Source organism: Malaclemys terrapin, chromosome 5, assembly GCF_027887155.1.
Source record: "Malaclemys terrapin pileata isolate rMalTer1 chromosome 5, rMalTer1.hap1, whole genome shotgun sequence".
NCBI lineage: Eukaryota > Metazoa > Chordata > Testudines > Emydidae > Malaclemys > Malaclemys terrapin.
Genome location: NC_071509.1, coordinates 81,421,911 through 81,439,307, shown reverse-complemented (window position 1 = coordinate 81,439,307; position 17,397 = coordinate 81,421,911). Strand labels below are relative to the sequence as shown.

Sequence of the window (17,397 nt, the reverse complement as noted above, 5' to 3'; positions counted from 1 at the left end):
TTTCTCTGATGGGCTGTGTGCCAAAGGTTGCCAATCCCTGGGCTAATTCAACAACATTGGTGCAAGGACCACCCCTTGGGTAGGTAGGCAGGAGTGTTTATAGGAGCCCAACTAACAGAGGCTGCAGCAGATATGTGCAGTGTAGATGTTTGTTTGGGTTCTGGCTAGAGGCAGAGGGTACCAGAACCTGGGCTCTAGCATGAGCCTAAATGCCTACACTGCAATTAAACAGCCCCTAGCCCAAGTCAGCTGACACGAGTCAGCTGCAAGTGTTTAACTGCAGTGTAGACATACCCTCAGTTAAAGTCAATGGGAGCTAACTGTGCTCAGCATCTCTAAAAGATGAGGCCCCTCAAGGTATCTCAAATTGCGCATTCAAAAAGCATCACCTCCTGAATTAGTGGATATTTTTGAAAATGTTGGCCTAAGTGTTTATTGTTTGTATCTGCAGGAGAAAACAATACTGAATTAGGGGAAAATATTGCTACTAACAACAATATACAATTCCTATGTAGCACATAAATAATATTTTACATTTTAAAAGTACTTTACAAACACTGCCTAATCCAAAATTAACTAATCGAATAGTATATGTTAATTGCGGCTTCCTGAATGGTTCATCAATGGGGATTATTTTTTTCTTGATCTTTAATTTTATATTCCTTTTAGAATGTTAGTCTGAAAGAGAAAAAAAATAAGCTATTGAAAATCCGGATGATAATGAAGAATGTAGACACTTACAGTACTATGGTGATATGTATTTTTCCAGGTATTTCAGATTCAGAATGTAGGGAACAGTATATGTACAATGTCTTCAAGATGTATTGGTTAAATCAAGGTAAGGATAATCCTTAGTTTAGCTCAGAATTTGTCAGTGAATCCTGATTACCTCAAGAGAATTCAGTGGGCCTAATTCTTGTCTTGTGCAAATCTGGAGCAACTCCACTGAACTAATTAATTTTGAGATCAGTGGAGTTACCCCTGATATTTATCAGTAAAATAGAAATATTTTCTAACATGCATTTTTAATGTAAATTAATTCAGAGAAATGCATAATTTCAATAAATGCCTGATTATAATATAGATTATAGAATACTAGTACAGGTAAGTAGAAAATGTCACCATAAGCCAAATGCTGAAGTCAATGAGAATTTCAATCAGTTAAGGTCCATAGCATTTGATCTATATTTCTTACCATTTAATTCAAGATCACACCACTTAAAACATTAATATATCATAAGTTTACAGGATAATGTAATATTGTACCAAGGCCCATTTCTGACTAAATGAAAATTTGCATATTTATCAACAGAGCCAATTTTTACACAGCATGCATGGGGAAGATATTTTATGTTACTTTCCTAGTCTTTTTTTCATTGCAATGTGATCTTCATTAAGTTTTATTGTTGATTTTGCAGATAATTTTTTTAAACTTACATTTTTATGGTCTTTGCAGGAAGTACGGGGAGAGAGAAGATTTTGAAAAAATAGTCACTGATCATGCAAATGCAGCAGGTAATATGACACCATTAAATAATATTAAGTAATCACTAATCTTGGCTGACACATCAGGGATTGAACTGGGGACTAAATGCTAAAAGAGCTAAAAAGCATGAGTTGTACAACTTGAGCTAAAGCTCTTTATGTAGGGCTGTAACAGACTCATATCAGAGTGGGACATTTTACACATACTCACCAGTGGGTTACAGATATGGCTGGTCAAACATTTTCAATTGAGATTGAAATCCAGATTTGTTTGAACCTGTACTACCCTCTAAATAACTAGCAGCCTACTGCAGACTGAGGAGAACAGATCAAGTTTGATCTAAAACATGAAACTCATAAGAACAGCTATATTGGTCAGACTAATGGTCCATCTAGCCCAGTATCCTGTCTTTAGACTGTGGCCAGTGCCAGATGCTTCAGAGGGAATTAACAGAACAGGGTAATTTTAATTCCTGTTATCCAGTCCCAGCCTCTAGCTGTCACAGGTTTAGGGACACTCAGAGCATTGGGTTGCTTCTCTAACCAGCTTGACTAATAGCCATTGATGGACCTATCCACCATGAATTTATCTAATTCTTTTTTTAACCCAGTTATACTTTTGGCCTTCACAACATCCTTTGGCAATGAGTTCCACAAGTTGGCTATGGGTTGTGTGAAGAAGTACTTCTGTTTATTTGCCAGCCCATTAATTTCATCAGGTGACCCCTGGTTCTTGTGTTACGTTAAAGGGTAAATAACGCTCCCATATTCACTTTCTCCACACCATTCATGATTTTATAGACCTCTGTCATATCCCCTTTAGTCATCTCTTTTCTAACATGAACAGTCCCTGTCTTATTTTTAGCTGTGCTGTATATAGGACTAGCTTATTGACCTAGAGGTAAGTACTGTGCCAAAATATGCTTTAATTCCTGAAGCCAAGAGTGCTCCCATCAAGAGTGGCTCTTTCTGCATCTCTGGAGGGAAGGTGGAGTCTTGTGTCCTTCAATAGCAAGACCTACTAACTGATTAGGAATGACACTAGCAAAGTTTTGAGGAGTCCAATTCAGCATTCCTGGGCAGAAGATGTTTAGCTGAGACAAATCTTGTATTTGGTAAGGAAGGTTATATAAGGAGAAAACAAGAGCTTAGGGTGCAAGTTCTACCCAGACTCTGTGTTTCCCAGTCACTGGATATTATGACTTAATTAAGTTACTTCTAACCCAGAGTCTCTTTTGAAGGCTGTGCTGGGATGGGGAAGTGTAGAATGCTAGAAGGGTATGAGTTAGTGCTGGGGCTAAAAAAACGATTGAAACTCAAAGTGATTGACTGAAATGTGGGTCTACATTTGTAGGTGTTCCAGTTGAAACTGTAAAGGAATCTCTTGGTGAAGAGCTATTCAAAATATGTTATGAAGAGGATGAACACATCTTAGGAGTTGTCGGAGGAACCCTTAAGGACTTCTTGAACAGTTTCAATACTCTTCTGAAGCAGAGTGGGCATTGCCAAGAAGCAGACAAAAAGAGCAAACTTGAGGAAGCCTCCATATTATGCCTGGAAAAAGATCAAGATTTCTTAAACGTGTACTGTTTCTTTCCTAAGAAAACAACTAGTCTCATTCTGCCTGGCATTATTAAGGCAGCAGCTCATATTTTGTATGAAACCGAAGTGGAAGTGATGCTGATGCCCGCCTGCTTTCGTAATGACTGCACAGAGTTTATTAACCAGCCATATTTGTTGTACTCTGTACTAGTCAAAAGCACAAGACCTTCCTTATCTCCATGTAAACCACAGTCCTCTCTTGTGATTTCCGCCTCTCTCTTCTGTAAAACTTTCCCATTTCATTTAATGTTTGACAAGGATATGGCTGTTTTACAAGTTGGCAATGGGATAAGGAGACTTTTGAACAGGAGAGAATTTCTAGCAAATCCTAACTTTGAGGAGTATTTTGAAATTCTTACCCCTAGAATAAACTGCACATTTAGTGGGATCATGACAATGCTCAATATGCAGTTTATCGTACGAGTGAAGAGATGGGACAATGCTGTTAAGAAGTCATCAAGGGTAAGAACTGATGCATAAGCATTATTTCTGTGAAGCATTTATTTGCTTTTCTTTTCTTTATTGGAGGTAGGGTTATAAATCAATAGCCACTATAAAGAAGGCACAGTGTGTAATCTTAGATTTTCTGCCTCCCAATAGCTAATACTACAAAATAATGATTATAATAACAATATTTTCAAAACTTGAGTATCTCCAGGAAACAGGAGACTAGACTTTCACCTCTAGTCAGATACAGAAGGTTGTGTAACAAAATGTAGGCCAAATCCTGAAGCTTTTACTCACTCAAAACTCTTTAACTTCCCTAGGAATTTAATCTGAATAAGAACTGCAAGATTTGGCCCTATATTTGTTTATGTTAAGAAAATGTAACAGTTGATTGTTGAGATGAAAAGTAAAGCCAAGGAAGCACTGTCCCTTTGGAGACAGTTGCATTCACTTAGTGACAGAGCAGCTGCAGAACAGAGGCAGAGAAAGTGGCAGTGAAAGCTTTACCACAGTGCCCTGCTAGTCTGCCTTATCCCTGATCTGGAGAGGGTGAGAGGATAGTTCACTCTTCAGGTTCATTCAGCCTTTGATACCTTTGCTGACAGTGTCATCATGGATGCCAATTAGTGATATATTTATTTATTTAGTGCTGTGGACACTGCATCACTGGCAAACAGGCTGAGACACTGTAGCTCAGACAGCAGCTTTTGGCCTGTGCTCAGTTCAAACTTATGACTTATATGTGATGGGCTCCTAACCCCATTAATGAGTAGCTGAGCCATTCAGCCCCACCATCTCAAGAACCCTATGTATTACAGATTTTAGTAAATTTTTACCTTAAAGTGGGGGAAAATGACAATGCTGCTTTAGTGAGTTTATCTAAGGTTCATTTCTCTTACCGGTGGCTCAAATACAGGAATAGGCAGGTTTCAGAGTAGCAGCCGTGTTAGGCAGTATCTCAAAGACTCCCAAGAGATGACAGATTCCAAAAGTGTGTGTATTCGTTTGTGCCTTCAAAAGATACATTTGCCTTTGCAGGTACATACAGATACAAATGTCCATTTACAAACAGCATAGGGAGTCTGCTCTTTGAAAATTTGCCTATAAAAGCAATAAGAAGAACAGGAGTACTTGTGGCACCTTAGAGACTAACAAATTTATTAGAGCATAAAAGCAATGTTATTGAAAGCTATGCAATACCTTCACATACTATGTGATTAGGTGTGAAAGGGAACAAAAGAAAATAGTTAATGCAAAACGTTTTGCTTTCTTTAGTGGATAATTAAAACATGATGCTCGTGTTACTGATGCCTATTTATTTTTAAATTGTGCTAGTTTGTTAAGTTCCTCTATTGAAATAGAAGCGGATTCCCACCCCTCTTCCTTCAGACACACAGACAAACATTAATAAGTTGGTGAATGAAACAGATAATGTAATTGTTACCTCAAATCTATAGGTTTCTGATCAACAAATGCACACCAAAAATGCACAAAATTATGCTCTGGGCTATTGGTTTCTCCCCAGTATACACTGACACTTACTGATACGATATCAGAAGTAGGCATTTATCAGTAAGTACTGCTTTACCCTGGCACCTAGGAGGCCAACAGTAGTTCTGATAACACTGCTCTACAGCCAAAATGCTTCTGAAATAAATGTAGTCAAACTTTACTAATTCTGGGTCACTGAGAACGAAAATGATGCTTAAAATTGTTGATTGGCTCTGGTTTTCAAGATATGCTATTGGGTCAGTATATACGACCCTTGACTTGGGAATGGCGGAGGATAAGTGAGTTATAAAGGGAAGGGATCTCAATTTAAACCAGAAATGACTAAAATACGTCTTTGACTGGATCTATGAATAAATCTATGACTGGGTTTGGACAGTACTTGCTTTTTAGGCAAAACAATAAATGATGCAATCTGAAGCTGGTATTGTGTCATACATGATATGAATTGCATCATGTTATTCCTAGAAGTCATGGATGATGCAATCATAACAAAGCTTACATCACTCTGCTGAACAAATTGCCCTATGTCAGCTCAAGAAATCATACAGTGTCGTGCTCTCTTATTTGTCAGTGTTTGATTTTGCAAAGGGACACATTTCTGTTTAGCCAAAGTGAGCAGAGATGCCTCGTACTTGTGTGAACAGTGCAGATAACTTCTGCTGTGTTTGTGGTGAAGTGACTTTTGCATCACAAAAGTGCAGTATAACCACTATGGTTAAGAAAGCCTATCACCTTTATTTTGGCTGCAAAATTGGAGATCAGGACAAGAGGTGGGCCCCACACATATGCTGCAACACTTGTGCAACAAATCTTGGCCAGTGGTTGAACAGGAAAAGGAAATCTATGCCTTTTGCAGTGCCAATGATTTGGAGAGAGCCAACAGATCATACCAGCACTTGTTACTTCTGCATGGTGCCTCCAGTTGGGAAAGGTGTGTGAAAGAAGAAAAAGTGGACTGTGCATTATCCAAACATTCCATCAGCTATACGCCCAGTACCCAACGGAGAAGGACTGCCGGTTCCTGATGCACGAGAATCATTCTCACTTGAGTAGGAAGAGGATGAGGATGAAACGTCTGGTCCTGAACCATCAATGTCACAGGACCCACATTTTCTCCCATCCTCCTCCTCTGAACCACACCTCATAACACAAGGTGAACTGAATGACCTTGTCAGGGATTTGGAACTACTCAAGAGTAAGGCAGAGCTGTTGGGCTCCAGACTACAGCAGTGGAATCTCCTGGCAGGTGATGTTAGGGTTTCCATGTTCCGTGACCATCAAAAGGATCTTGTCCCATTCTTTTTCATGGAAGGTGATCTTGTAGCCTGCAACAACATCGATGGTGTGATGGCAGCCCTCAACATCGTTCACGATCCAGATGAGTGGAGACTGTTCATTGATTCATCGAAGATGAGTCTTAAAGCTGTTTTACTGCATAATGGCAATGTTTTGTCATCAATTCCAGTTGGTCATGCAGTCCATATGAAGGAAACCTATGACAACATGAAACAACTGTTGAGGTGCATAAACTATGACCAACATCAGTGGCAGCTTTGTGGCGATTTGAAGGTTGTTGCTCTCTTGCTTGGTCTGCAGACTGGATACACAAAGTACTGCTGTTTTCTCTGCGAATGGGATAGTCGTGCAAGAGATTCTCACTACATCAAGAAAGATTGGCCACTCCAACAGTCATTGGAGCCTGGGAGGAAAAGTGTTCAGCATCCACCACTTGTTGAATCAAGGAAGATTTTGTTACCACTCTTACACATCAAGCTGGATCTGATGAAGAACTTTGTCAAGGCCATTGACAAAACACAAGCAGCTTTCAAGTACCTCCGTGGAAAATTTCCAAGGTTAAGTGAAGCTAAGATAAAGGAAGGTGTCTTTGTTGGTCCTCAGATTCGTGCACTTCTTCGAGATGATGCATTTGACCATGCACTGCATGGCAAGGAAAAGACAGCATGGAAAGCCTTCCAGTTAGTGGCAATAAATTTTCTCGGAAACAACAAGGCAGACAATTACAGGTTGTTGGTGGAAAACCTCCTCAAGGCATCCAAAGCCTTGGTTGCAACATGTCACTAAAGATACATTTTTTGCACTCTCATCTAGATCTTTTTCCACCGAACTGCGGAGCAGTGAGAGACGAGCACGGCGAGCGATTTCACCAGGACATTGCAACAATGGAGAAACGCTATCAGGGCAAATGGAGCCCATCAATGCTTGCAGACTATTGCTGGACAGTGACAAGAGATGCTCCATTTAATGAATACAAGAGACAAGCCAAGAAGCGCCGAGTAGACACTGAATAGGACTAAACTATGTACAGAATAGTTTTTTGCCTTTTGTTTCATAATAAATGTTATTTATATAACCCTTTTGCTGATTTTTAAAGTGTTACATAAACAGGACAGGTGAAATATTATCATATAAAGCAACCATAAACACATGAAAAGACCTAGGTTTACAATTTATGATTAAAACTCTACTATCTACACAATATACATAGACATAAAATGTAAAAACTTAAATATCTTAGAAACAGTAGCCAATCAGTTGTTTTAATTGTCATATTTGAATTCAGCACATCAAAATACATAATAAATAGCACATTTTATCTCTGAAGCAGATGACTTCTCAAAAATTGTAGACCAGTGTAATTGACAGGGTCCACTGGATGGCTTTAAGGGAGCTTTAGCACAGCACCATATGTTTCCCTTTAATTATTTTTTAAAAATACAAGGCCATAGGACCAAACTGTTCCTTGTGTGATACAGCCTAACTGTTTGCCCTGATTCTTTCCCTTCCTGAAATATTGTGGATGACTCTTCTTTCTTTTATTGTTTCAGGTAATGGATCTTAAAGGCCAAATGATCTATATTTTTGAATCCAGTGCCATCTTGTTCTTGGGATCTCCCTGTGTGGACAGATTAGAAGATTTTACAGGACGTGGATTATACCTTTCTGATATTCCAATTCATAATGCACTGAGGGATGTTGTTTTGATAGGAGAACAAGCCAGAGCTCAAGATGGACTAAAGAAGAGATTAGGAAAGCTTAAAGCTACTCTTGAGATGGCCCACCAAGCTCTGGAAGAGGAGAAGAAGAAGACTGTAGATCTTTTGTGCTCAATTTTTCCTGGTGAGGTTGCTCAGCAGCTGTGGCAGGGACAAGTTGTGCAAGCCAAGAAATTTAATAATGTCACAATGCTTTTCTCTGACATTGTAGGATTCACTGCCATCTGTGCCCAGTGCTCACCTATGCAGGTTATCACCATGCTTAATGAGCTCTATACTCGCTTTGATTACCAGTGCGGAGAGCTAGATGTCTACAAGGTAGAGAATTTATTGCATTTCTATGGCAATCTTGGGGGTCGGAGGAGGAGTCGGGGGAAGGAAGGAAAGGGAGACTAAGCTGGTATAGAGAATAATAGGATTTGAAAAATTATTTTGACACAGACCTTAACTATAATAGTTTGACAGGTCACAAAATGAAACAGAGATTGTCTACAAAGTCAGCTGATTGTGCAACCATGTGGGAAATTTGCTTTAAGTTAGAGGCCTTAGGTTAAAATTCTGCTCTCAGGTACACTGGTTTGTATCTGGGGTAAGCATTTGATCAAAGCAGGTGCAAGAGTCCCACAGCAGGGGGGGGAAGTATTTTAGCATAATTAAAGCAATTGCCATCACCAGTGCAAGGCAGTCTTTGCAATTGCTCTTTGCAGGACTTGGTCCAATTATCTTTTAGGACTCAGTCTTTCCGCAGATAAAACTCCAATTGAATCCAGTGGCAGTTTTGTCTGAGTAAAAACTGCAGGGCATGGCCTATTGAGAGCATTTAAAACTATGCCATATGTTTTCTTCATCTCATACTGCATAGACAGTAAGAGACAAATGTATATGTTTAGGTGGAAACCATTGGAGATGCTTATTGCGTGGCCGGAGGTTTACACAAAGAAAGCGAGACACACGCTGTTCAAATAGCATTGATGGCACTGAAGATGATGGAGCTGTCAGATGAGGTGATGTCTCCCCATGGAGAGCCTATCAAGGTCAGGAAAATATATTAGAAACATATTCATGCATAGATATTTTTGCTGGGGTGGAAATGTTTATTATTTTGTCATCAATGAAATGTCACCTACATAATGTTTAATAATTGTAAAAACAGAGAAAGTGTGGGAATGGTCTGACAAGAGGACCAGAGTTTTAATTCTTTTAGGGATTAGGGTTCTGTAAGGAAGGGAAAGATTAAACCAAAACTCTAAAAATCCACTAGGAGGACTGAAATTCTCTGAAATCATTCGCAGAACATTACTGTACTGTTGTTCAATGTTTCTGTAGCAATAAAGTTGCCTTGGATGTGCAATATTCTACTATGGTACTTTAATTAGGAGACTAAGCCTCTCTCTCTCAAATGAAATCCTTGGGAAAATTACATTTGGAAGGGTCTATTTTGAGGCAGTGGGTGAATATGAATCACCAAAAGGACAACAATAATCCTTATTGCAAGAGTGTATAAAACATGACAGTTTTTTCCATCCCAGTTTTGTGTTAAACCATTAATATCAACTTGGACAAAACTTCAGTCAGCTATGGTGGGGTTACAATACATTAAGGCCCCAGTTTAACAAAGCATGTACTTAATTTTAGGCATGGGTTTTCGTCTCATTAAAAAAATGGGACTAGTATGAACGAATTTACTCCTGTGCGTGTTTGAATTAAAGGGAATAGTCAACTAAACATTTTATCTGTTTCACCAGGAGGTATTAAATATGGCACTAATCCAAAATACATATGTCAAGGGAAGTCTTTCTATTGAATTCAATGGCCTTTGGATTGGGTCCTTTTTTTATTAAGTCTATAGGCCTCTGAGACCCTAGTCATTATTTTTTTTTCTTTCTGAGTATATTTCCTTGGATCTTTATTCATGTGTTTTTAAATACATTCCCTCTTTTGGGGTTAAAATAATTCTTGTGGCTCAGATAGAAGTCCAAGAAAATTTATTTTCAGATGGGTATGTACTCCCCATTTTATCAGCAAGAACATCACCCTTCTGTTATAAACAGGTCCCATTATTTATTATAAGTCACAACAAATTAAAAAAATATAAAATGTAATTAGAAAGATGCTGGAAACATTTTAACAGTATTTAATGAACAGGTTTACAATTTCCATCACAATTGCTGATGTCATAGTTTTGAAAGACAGATGCTATTAAACTTATAAAATTCATTTAAGATTTGCAGAAAATAATGTGTACTGCATAAGAAATTACAAGCATCAAATGGAAGCTTTTTATAAATGAAAGTGATGCTTCCTCCATTTTTGATCTCTTGATGGAAATATTGGCTGTTTTGTGCACTGTGTCTCAGCTTTGTTATTCTATTTTTTTTTTAAATAAATTTTCTGAAAAAAAGATGCCTGACTGCAAATTTCTTATTTGAAGCTAGACTGCTATATTAGTGTCCATACCTCAGACATCTGTGGGCTCTGCTGTATGGTGGATGTTGTTTTTGTTTCAGGGTGCTCTGCTATTCTATTTAAAACTATACAGAACATTAGTTCAGCTCTTGTTAAAGGTGTGGAATTGAGAGTTAGTAGCAAAATGTACTAACATTTGATGCAAAAGATGCAAAAGAATGGGTATAGCACAGGTAGTAGCAGTGCAAGCTTCTCCAGTGTTCCACCACTGAGCCAAAACACTGTTCTGGAGAGACCCTCTCTAAGTGTAAGAGAATAGTTCACATAAGAGGTCCTTTAAAGGGAGAACAAATAAAACAGAAGGAACACAAAAAACAATATCAAATAAGCAAACTATGCAAACCCTAATACTAATTACAGAAAAAGACTCCTGCATACTCCAACCAACCTATGCATTCGGTAGCCTGCTTGTTTGCTCAATTACTCAATTCCCATACCTTAGAACCAGGCTTTATTCTAGGTATGCCCACTTCTACCACTGGAACTATGGTGTATCTGTCATAATTTTCCTTCTTTAGAGCTCAGACTCTGACCTTAAGACAAAACCCAATGCTTCTTACATTTATTTAACCATGTCACCAGCCCATCTTTCCACTGTATAACTCCCCTTCCCTCTAAATACCTAGGAAGGTAAACTGAGAGTTATTGTGTCTCCTGATGTCATTTCTAGATCAATGTAGGGCTGTAGAGACCAACTTGATCACAGTTATGTAAGCAAATGAATGTCTGTTTAATATTTATGGGCAGTAAAATTAAGCAGTTTAGTCTCTCCCTGAGCAGGTTTACTTCCCGCTAATGAAAATTAAATACGTGCATCTAAAGGAGATGACCCCCACCTCATGATCATTCTAATTAAGGAGGAACCAATAAAATGAACTGATTTCAACAGATTAAACTATTTTAGCTAACAAATATTGTTTTATATATTTTATTTAAAGATGCGTATTGGCCTCCATTCTGGGTCCGTCTTTGCTGGAGTTGTTGGGGTTAAAATGCCACGTTATTGTCTCTTTGGAAACAATGTAACCCTTGCCAACAAGTTTGAGTCTTGCAGTATACCTAGGAAAATAAATGTCAGTCCAACAACTTACAGGTACAGTAATTTACAGTGTATAGTTACCAAAAAAAAAAAAAAAAAAATTAAAACTAGTGATTGTTTCTTTAGTACTTTCACAATTGTTTCCCTCATTTTCTTTTCAAAATATTGTTTGCTTTCCTATTTTATCCATTGACCTTACTGCTCATGATTGTACCTTGATTATTTCTAGTCAGGAGCTGGACAGCAGCAAGCAAAGTGTGGAGTGAGGCTGAGTAGCTAATACGTATTTTCTCCCCATCCTATTTAGAATAATAAAAAGTCTTGATAACTGAAATACATTTTGCTACTAACCTTGAAGCTTTGTATCTTTTGCTTTTTCTTCATCTCCTGGTATCTGGTCTTCATAAAGCTAAATGATTTTCAATGGGAGCTAGGAACCTAACTCACTTAGGCACCTTTGAAAATAACAACCTAACTGAACAGTTGGTAGGCTCCTCCTTAAGAAAACATCTCTAGACATTGACAAGCTTGGCAACTATGACCAGATCTTGAGTTTTCCTTGTTTAAGGAAGATAGCTGAGAAGATTGTAGTGAAGCAAGTCCAGTGACATCTGATTTATACAAATTTTGTTGACCCCAGTTCAATCTAGTTTTAGACAGTATGAAACCCAGACTATTCAGTTCACCCTAATTAATGATCTTCTAGTGATGGACAAATATGAGGGGCTCATACTGATTCTTTTAGATCTGTCGGTAGTCCTTGATGCTGTTGACCACAAGGCATTGTTGACAGTTCTGTGGACACTGCTGGAGAGACACAGAGTTGCATTTAAGTTGCTCTGCTGTTTTCTCACAGGGAGGACCCAGAAGACAGGATTAGGAGATTATTCAATCACTCAGCTAGAGGGCTCTCCCTTGTGAGATACAGAAGGATCCCGTTCTGTCATGCCTCCTTTTGAATGTATATTTGAGGTCTCAAGGGGAAATAATGAGGTTTGTTTGAATTTGCTGATTATACACAGCTCTAAGTCTTTATTTCACATCCCCAGGTTGATATAATCTGTTGGGTTTTCCAGCATCTGGCCAAGATCACGGCTTGAATAAGAGTGGGCTGGTTGAAAAATGAATTCAGATAAAGTCTGAGGGTGATGATGTTGGGTGGGGGAAGAAACCAGAGACAATGGGGAAGTGATTTGTACCTTCTATTAAGGAGGTACCCTGCCTTTTGTTCCTCTAGCTCACAGTGGAAGTCTATTAGATCCCTAGCTTCTTCAGAGTGTCAAGATAACCTTGGTGGCAAAAAATGCTTTTTTGTCTATATGCACATGGCAAAGAAGTTGTGAGGATGTAGTCACATATCAGATGTAGTCCTCAACACCATTATTCATGTCTGTGACACTTTTAGATTGGATTATTGCAATATACTTTACTTAGGGTTACACCTGAAGACCACTTGGAAACTTTGCTTGCTTTCTTAGCAGTGTTTTGCACATAGACCATATTTTACTTGTGTTTCAGAGACTGTGCTGGCTTCCACTTCATTTCTGGGTTCAATTAAAGGTGCCAGTTTTGATCTATAGAGTCCTTGTGAGTTGGACCCTAGGTATCCAAGTCCATCTCTTTTGTCATGTATTACCTGGCAGTTGAAATGAACTGGAATGTTTGAGCTGATAGTTCCTTGATTTATACTTCAAGGGGAAGTATGCAGTGTTGTTGTATCTGTGTTGGTCCCAGGATGTTAGAGAGCCAAAGTGGGTGAGGTAATATCTTTTATAGGATCAACTTCACAAGTTGGTCGAACAAAAGATACTACCTCACCCACCGAGTCTCTCCAACTTCATTGGGAAGGACATTCTCAATACGGGTCGCTTGATTATGGAATTTGCTACCTCCCTTGGTGTGAAGGAGTCCAAATCTGTTGACCTTCAATAAGACCTTCAGTCAGGCCTGTTGTGATGGCAGGGATTTGGCTGAGATGGAGAATTCCTTTCCCTATCAGTTCAGCACTATCGTAAGTTGATGATTGCATGTATTCTTGCAGCCTTTTAATAGTTTACGCACAAAGGTGTCTTAGAACTTCACATATGTAGTGTCAATAATTATCTCTAAAGTGTAGAAGTAAACTTTTTGTTTGTAATTCAGATGCCAGAGGAGATGACTGGCTTTAGTGGAAGTTTGTGTAAAATAGTATAAAGGTTATATTTAATATTAGGTCTAAATATTTTACTTGACAAATCCTTCAGCATCTCATTGGTTGAAAGATGAATTCTGGTGCCAGGTTTATATAATAATTTGATTTATTATTTAATGCTAAATAGTCTCTTGAAATGTTAACAACAAATCTATCATGTACATTTAGAACAAGGAGAAATACAAACATGCCTTGTATGGACAAAAAAGGAGAGACTGTGTTCCTGTTTGAATATCTCATGTACCAGCATGTCAATCAATGAGCAAAGGTTATGCTAAATAAGCAAGACAATATATCCTCTTTTAAAATAACATATAGATACTGGAACAAATTCTGCTCCAATTTACAAAACATGTAAAAAGCCGAATGTTGTCACTAGCAGTAGCGGTTAATGTTTGATTTCATATTTAATCAAGTCATTTTAATTGTCTCATAGGCTGCTAAAAGAATATCCAGATTTTGTGTTCACACCTCGCTCAAGAGAAGAACTTCCTCCAAACTTTCCCAGTGATATTCCTGGCATTTGTTACTTTCTGGATGCTTATCTTCAAGGAACAAATTCAAAGCCTTGGTTTCAAAAGAGAGATTTTGAAGATGGTAATGCAAATTTCTTGGGCAAGGCAACAGGGGTAGACTAAATTGTACATTCACACATTTACAAAAGAATTTTATAAATATTTTAATTTTGTATAAATTGAGAGTTTAAAAAAGTATGAAACATGAAAGCACTTTAGATTGTTAATACCTGAAAGCCAGTATTAAAATTTCAGGAAGTATGTCAGATACTACTTTTTATTTTTACTTGCCAGACGATATATAGTCACTAAAATAATATTTCAACTTCACTATTTAAAACACTGTTTAAGAGTACTTTTTTTCCCTGTGGTAATCTATGCTATATAACGACCATTTCAACTCTACCTGTACTGAAAATTCTAAACATGTTGTACATACAGTATATCAAAAAATGTTGTGTACAAGTGATGCAGTCATATGCAGTTTGGTGTGCTGGTGCATACCAGTGACTATTAAAATACAGTTTTCTTAGTTGCTTTGTAAGAAAAAGGAAACACCCATTACTGTAATAACTCCTTCCATTGCATCTTTGGGCCCAGTCCAGTGAGGTGCTGCCCATCTCCTAGCGGGAGCTGAAGTCAACAGTAATTGAAGGCACTCAGCACCTTGATGGATCAGGTTGCTAATTATAACTAATACTAGTATATACAGCAGAGTATGGATGCTTACTGTTCCCTGAATTTGTTTTCTTTGTGCATAAAATAAATATTTATAGAATATTCAAATATTGTATAATCACACACTAAAGCCTCTGTAATCAAATAAGATTTTAGTTTTTGGAGTTTTTAAACCCTATTTTAAAAATTATTTCCCTCTGATACTATGTATCATAGCAATAAATGTTTTCTTTTTGTTGTCATTTCATTTGTAACTCTTCTGAAGAAAGTAATAGTACATAATGTAGAGTGTTTACATAGAAAGGAAATTCCAAGCGGACTGTATAGTGTGTAGGACAAACATATTACTTTGAACATATGATCTTATACTTCAGCTAGAAATAATGTAGAGGTGTGATGGACTCTGAAATATGTACGGTTCACTCACTTTAACATTTGTCACTGAGAGCTAAAGGTGAAGACAAATGCTTTAACATATATGAGTACACATCTGCAGTACAGATCTAATACATACGTTTTACAAGAAAACAGAGGTTTCTTTAGCTATTGAGACTTGACGTCAGGATTCCATTTCTACTTCAAGTTAATAACCTTGCACAGTCACTCTCCTGAGACACACAACTTGGCCCCTATAGCAGATTGGGACTGGCATACCTTGCACTGATTTAGGCCTGGTCTACACTGGGGGGGGGAGGGGATGGATTGATCTAAGTTATGCAACTTCAGCTATGTGAATAATGTAGCTGAAGTCTACGTACTTAGATCCACTTGCCACGGTGTCTTCACTGCGGTGAGTTGACTGCTGCCGCTCCACCGTCGACTCTGCCTGCACCTCTCACGGTGATGGAGTACAGGAGTCGACAGGAGAGCATTCGGGGGTTGATTTATCATGTCTAGACTAGACGCGATAAATCGACCCCCACTGGATCGATCGTTGCCCACCCATAAGTTGGGTAGTATAGACATACTCTTAGGATATTTGTGATAACATCAGTTCCTTGCAAGAGAGACACTGATATCTGAACTCTTAAACATTCTTTTGTATTTACGTACTAATTTAAAAAGCATTTCTGTTGTCCTCTAGGGCTGATCCAACAGAAAATATCAGTGGGCTTCTAGTCTGCCCAGGTACTAGAAATCCTGCCCCAGAAAACAACTTGGTTAATCACTGCAGAGCTATCCAGGATGTTGACAGATATCATAAAGTGACTTCTTTACTTTCCAACTCCCCTTCTGATTTTTGGAAAAGAGTTGTATGTGGGTATTTCTGGGACCATATGGGTATGCTAAGTGACACCACTAAGATTCTGCACCTGTATAGTCCTGCTGGTTTTAAAAGTGACACCAAGGACGTATCCACATGTAGGGGGGAGGGGAAGGTTAATCCACAGCTTTTCGAGTTAATCTGCTTTGAAAACACTTGCGTATACATGATGCAGTTCATTTTTAGTGCACTGACTCTACATTTATTGCAAACTCTGGAGTGCTCATTCAAAGTGAACTATTTTTGCTGAGAAGCAAGTTAGTCCAGGTTATTGTCCATGTGCACACAAACTGCTGCAAACTACTTCCACAGTCTGCAAAGGCTATCCCGCACTCTTCTGTGGGTGACCATTACTGATCTCTTTAAGACTAAAAGATGTATTGGAGCATAAGCTTATATATATAATATTATATAATTTATACCTGCCCCTGGAAATTTCCATTACATGCATCCGACAAAGTGGGCATTCATCCACGAAAGCTTATGCTCCAATACATCTGTTAGTCGTAAAGGTGCCACAGGACTCTTTGTTGCTTTTTACAGATCCAGACTAACACGGCTACCCCTCTGATACATTACTGATCTGTCTGTTTACCTTTGTGCCCTCCCCTGGTCTGGGGTCAAGTTGACCAGATGTCCCCACCCTCATTTATAAACTGGCACACAGCCAGATTTTGTCCATTCACCCCTGGATTCCAGTTTACTACCAAAGATCTACAACAGGCCTCGAGCAGCTTCACCAATATCCTGTCTCATAGCCATCTGGGGAGGTGTCAGTGCAGGGAGCTCTTGTGGCAGCCACTGGAGTAAAGACCGTTTTGTGGCCATTGCTAGGCAGATGTCGATGAGGGACCATGACCAGAATGCGGAACAGTGCTGGATAAAGAGCAAACTGCTCCGGAGCACCTCCATTGAAATGACGGAGAACTGAGAAACTCCAGCGGGGGACATGTAACCTGTCCATTTTTGAGGAACTGGACAGGATTTTATATAACTACAAGACCACCCAACCTAGGCAGCTTATGGAGTCTGCTGGCTGCCTTACTTCCCCCCCTAGGATGACCAGCAAGACTCATCGAGGAATGAACATGAGGAGACCAATGAAGAGATCTCCCCAGAAAGTCAGGATCTGTGCAGGACCCAGGACCCTGATAATAGCCAAGTAGAATTGAGCTCAGTTTCTG

At 38.7% G+C, this 17,397-nt stretch overlaps 1 protein-coding gene across 6 annotated transcripts in view; it reads left to right on the top strand.

The window, feature by feature from the left end:
• GUCY1A1 (guanylate cyclase 1 soluble subunit alpha 1) overlaps nucleotides 1-15,191 on the top strand; it is a 47,440-nt gene extending 32,249 nt beyond the window's left edge. For 5 of the 6 annotated variants that reach the window (XM_054029870.1, XM_054029873.1, XM_054029871.1 and 2 more), the window contains 6 exons: nucleotides 1,457-1,515; nucleotides 2,840-3,549; nucleotides 7,893-8,378; nucleotides 8,951-9,094; nucleotides 11,465-11,619; nucleotides 14,193-15,191. In XM_054029870.1, the coding sequence (XP_053885845.1) occupies nucleotides 1,457-1,515; nucleotides 2,840-3,549; nucleotides 7,893-8,378; nucleotides 8,951-9,094; nucleotides 11,465-11,619; nucleotides 14,193-14,394 (1,756 nt within the window). In that variant the 3' untranslated portion in view covers nucleotides 14,395-15,191. The remainder of the gene's footprint in view (nucleotides 1-1,456; nucleotides 1,516-2,839; nucleotides 3,550-7,892; nucleotides 8,379-8,950; nucleotides 9,095-11,464; nucleotides 11,620-14,192) is intronic. The other variant, XM_054029876.1, reaches the window with a different exon arrangement.
• The last annotated feature ends 2,206 nt before the right edge of the window (nucleotides 15,192-17,397 follow it).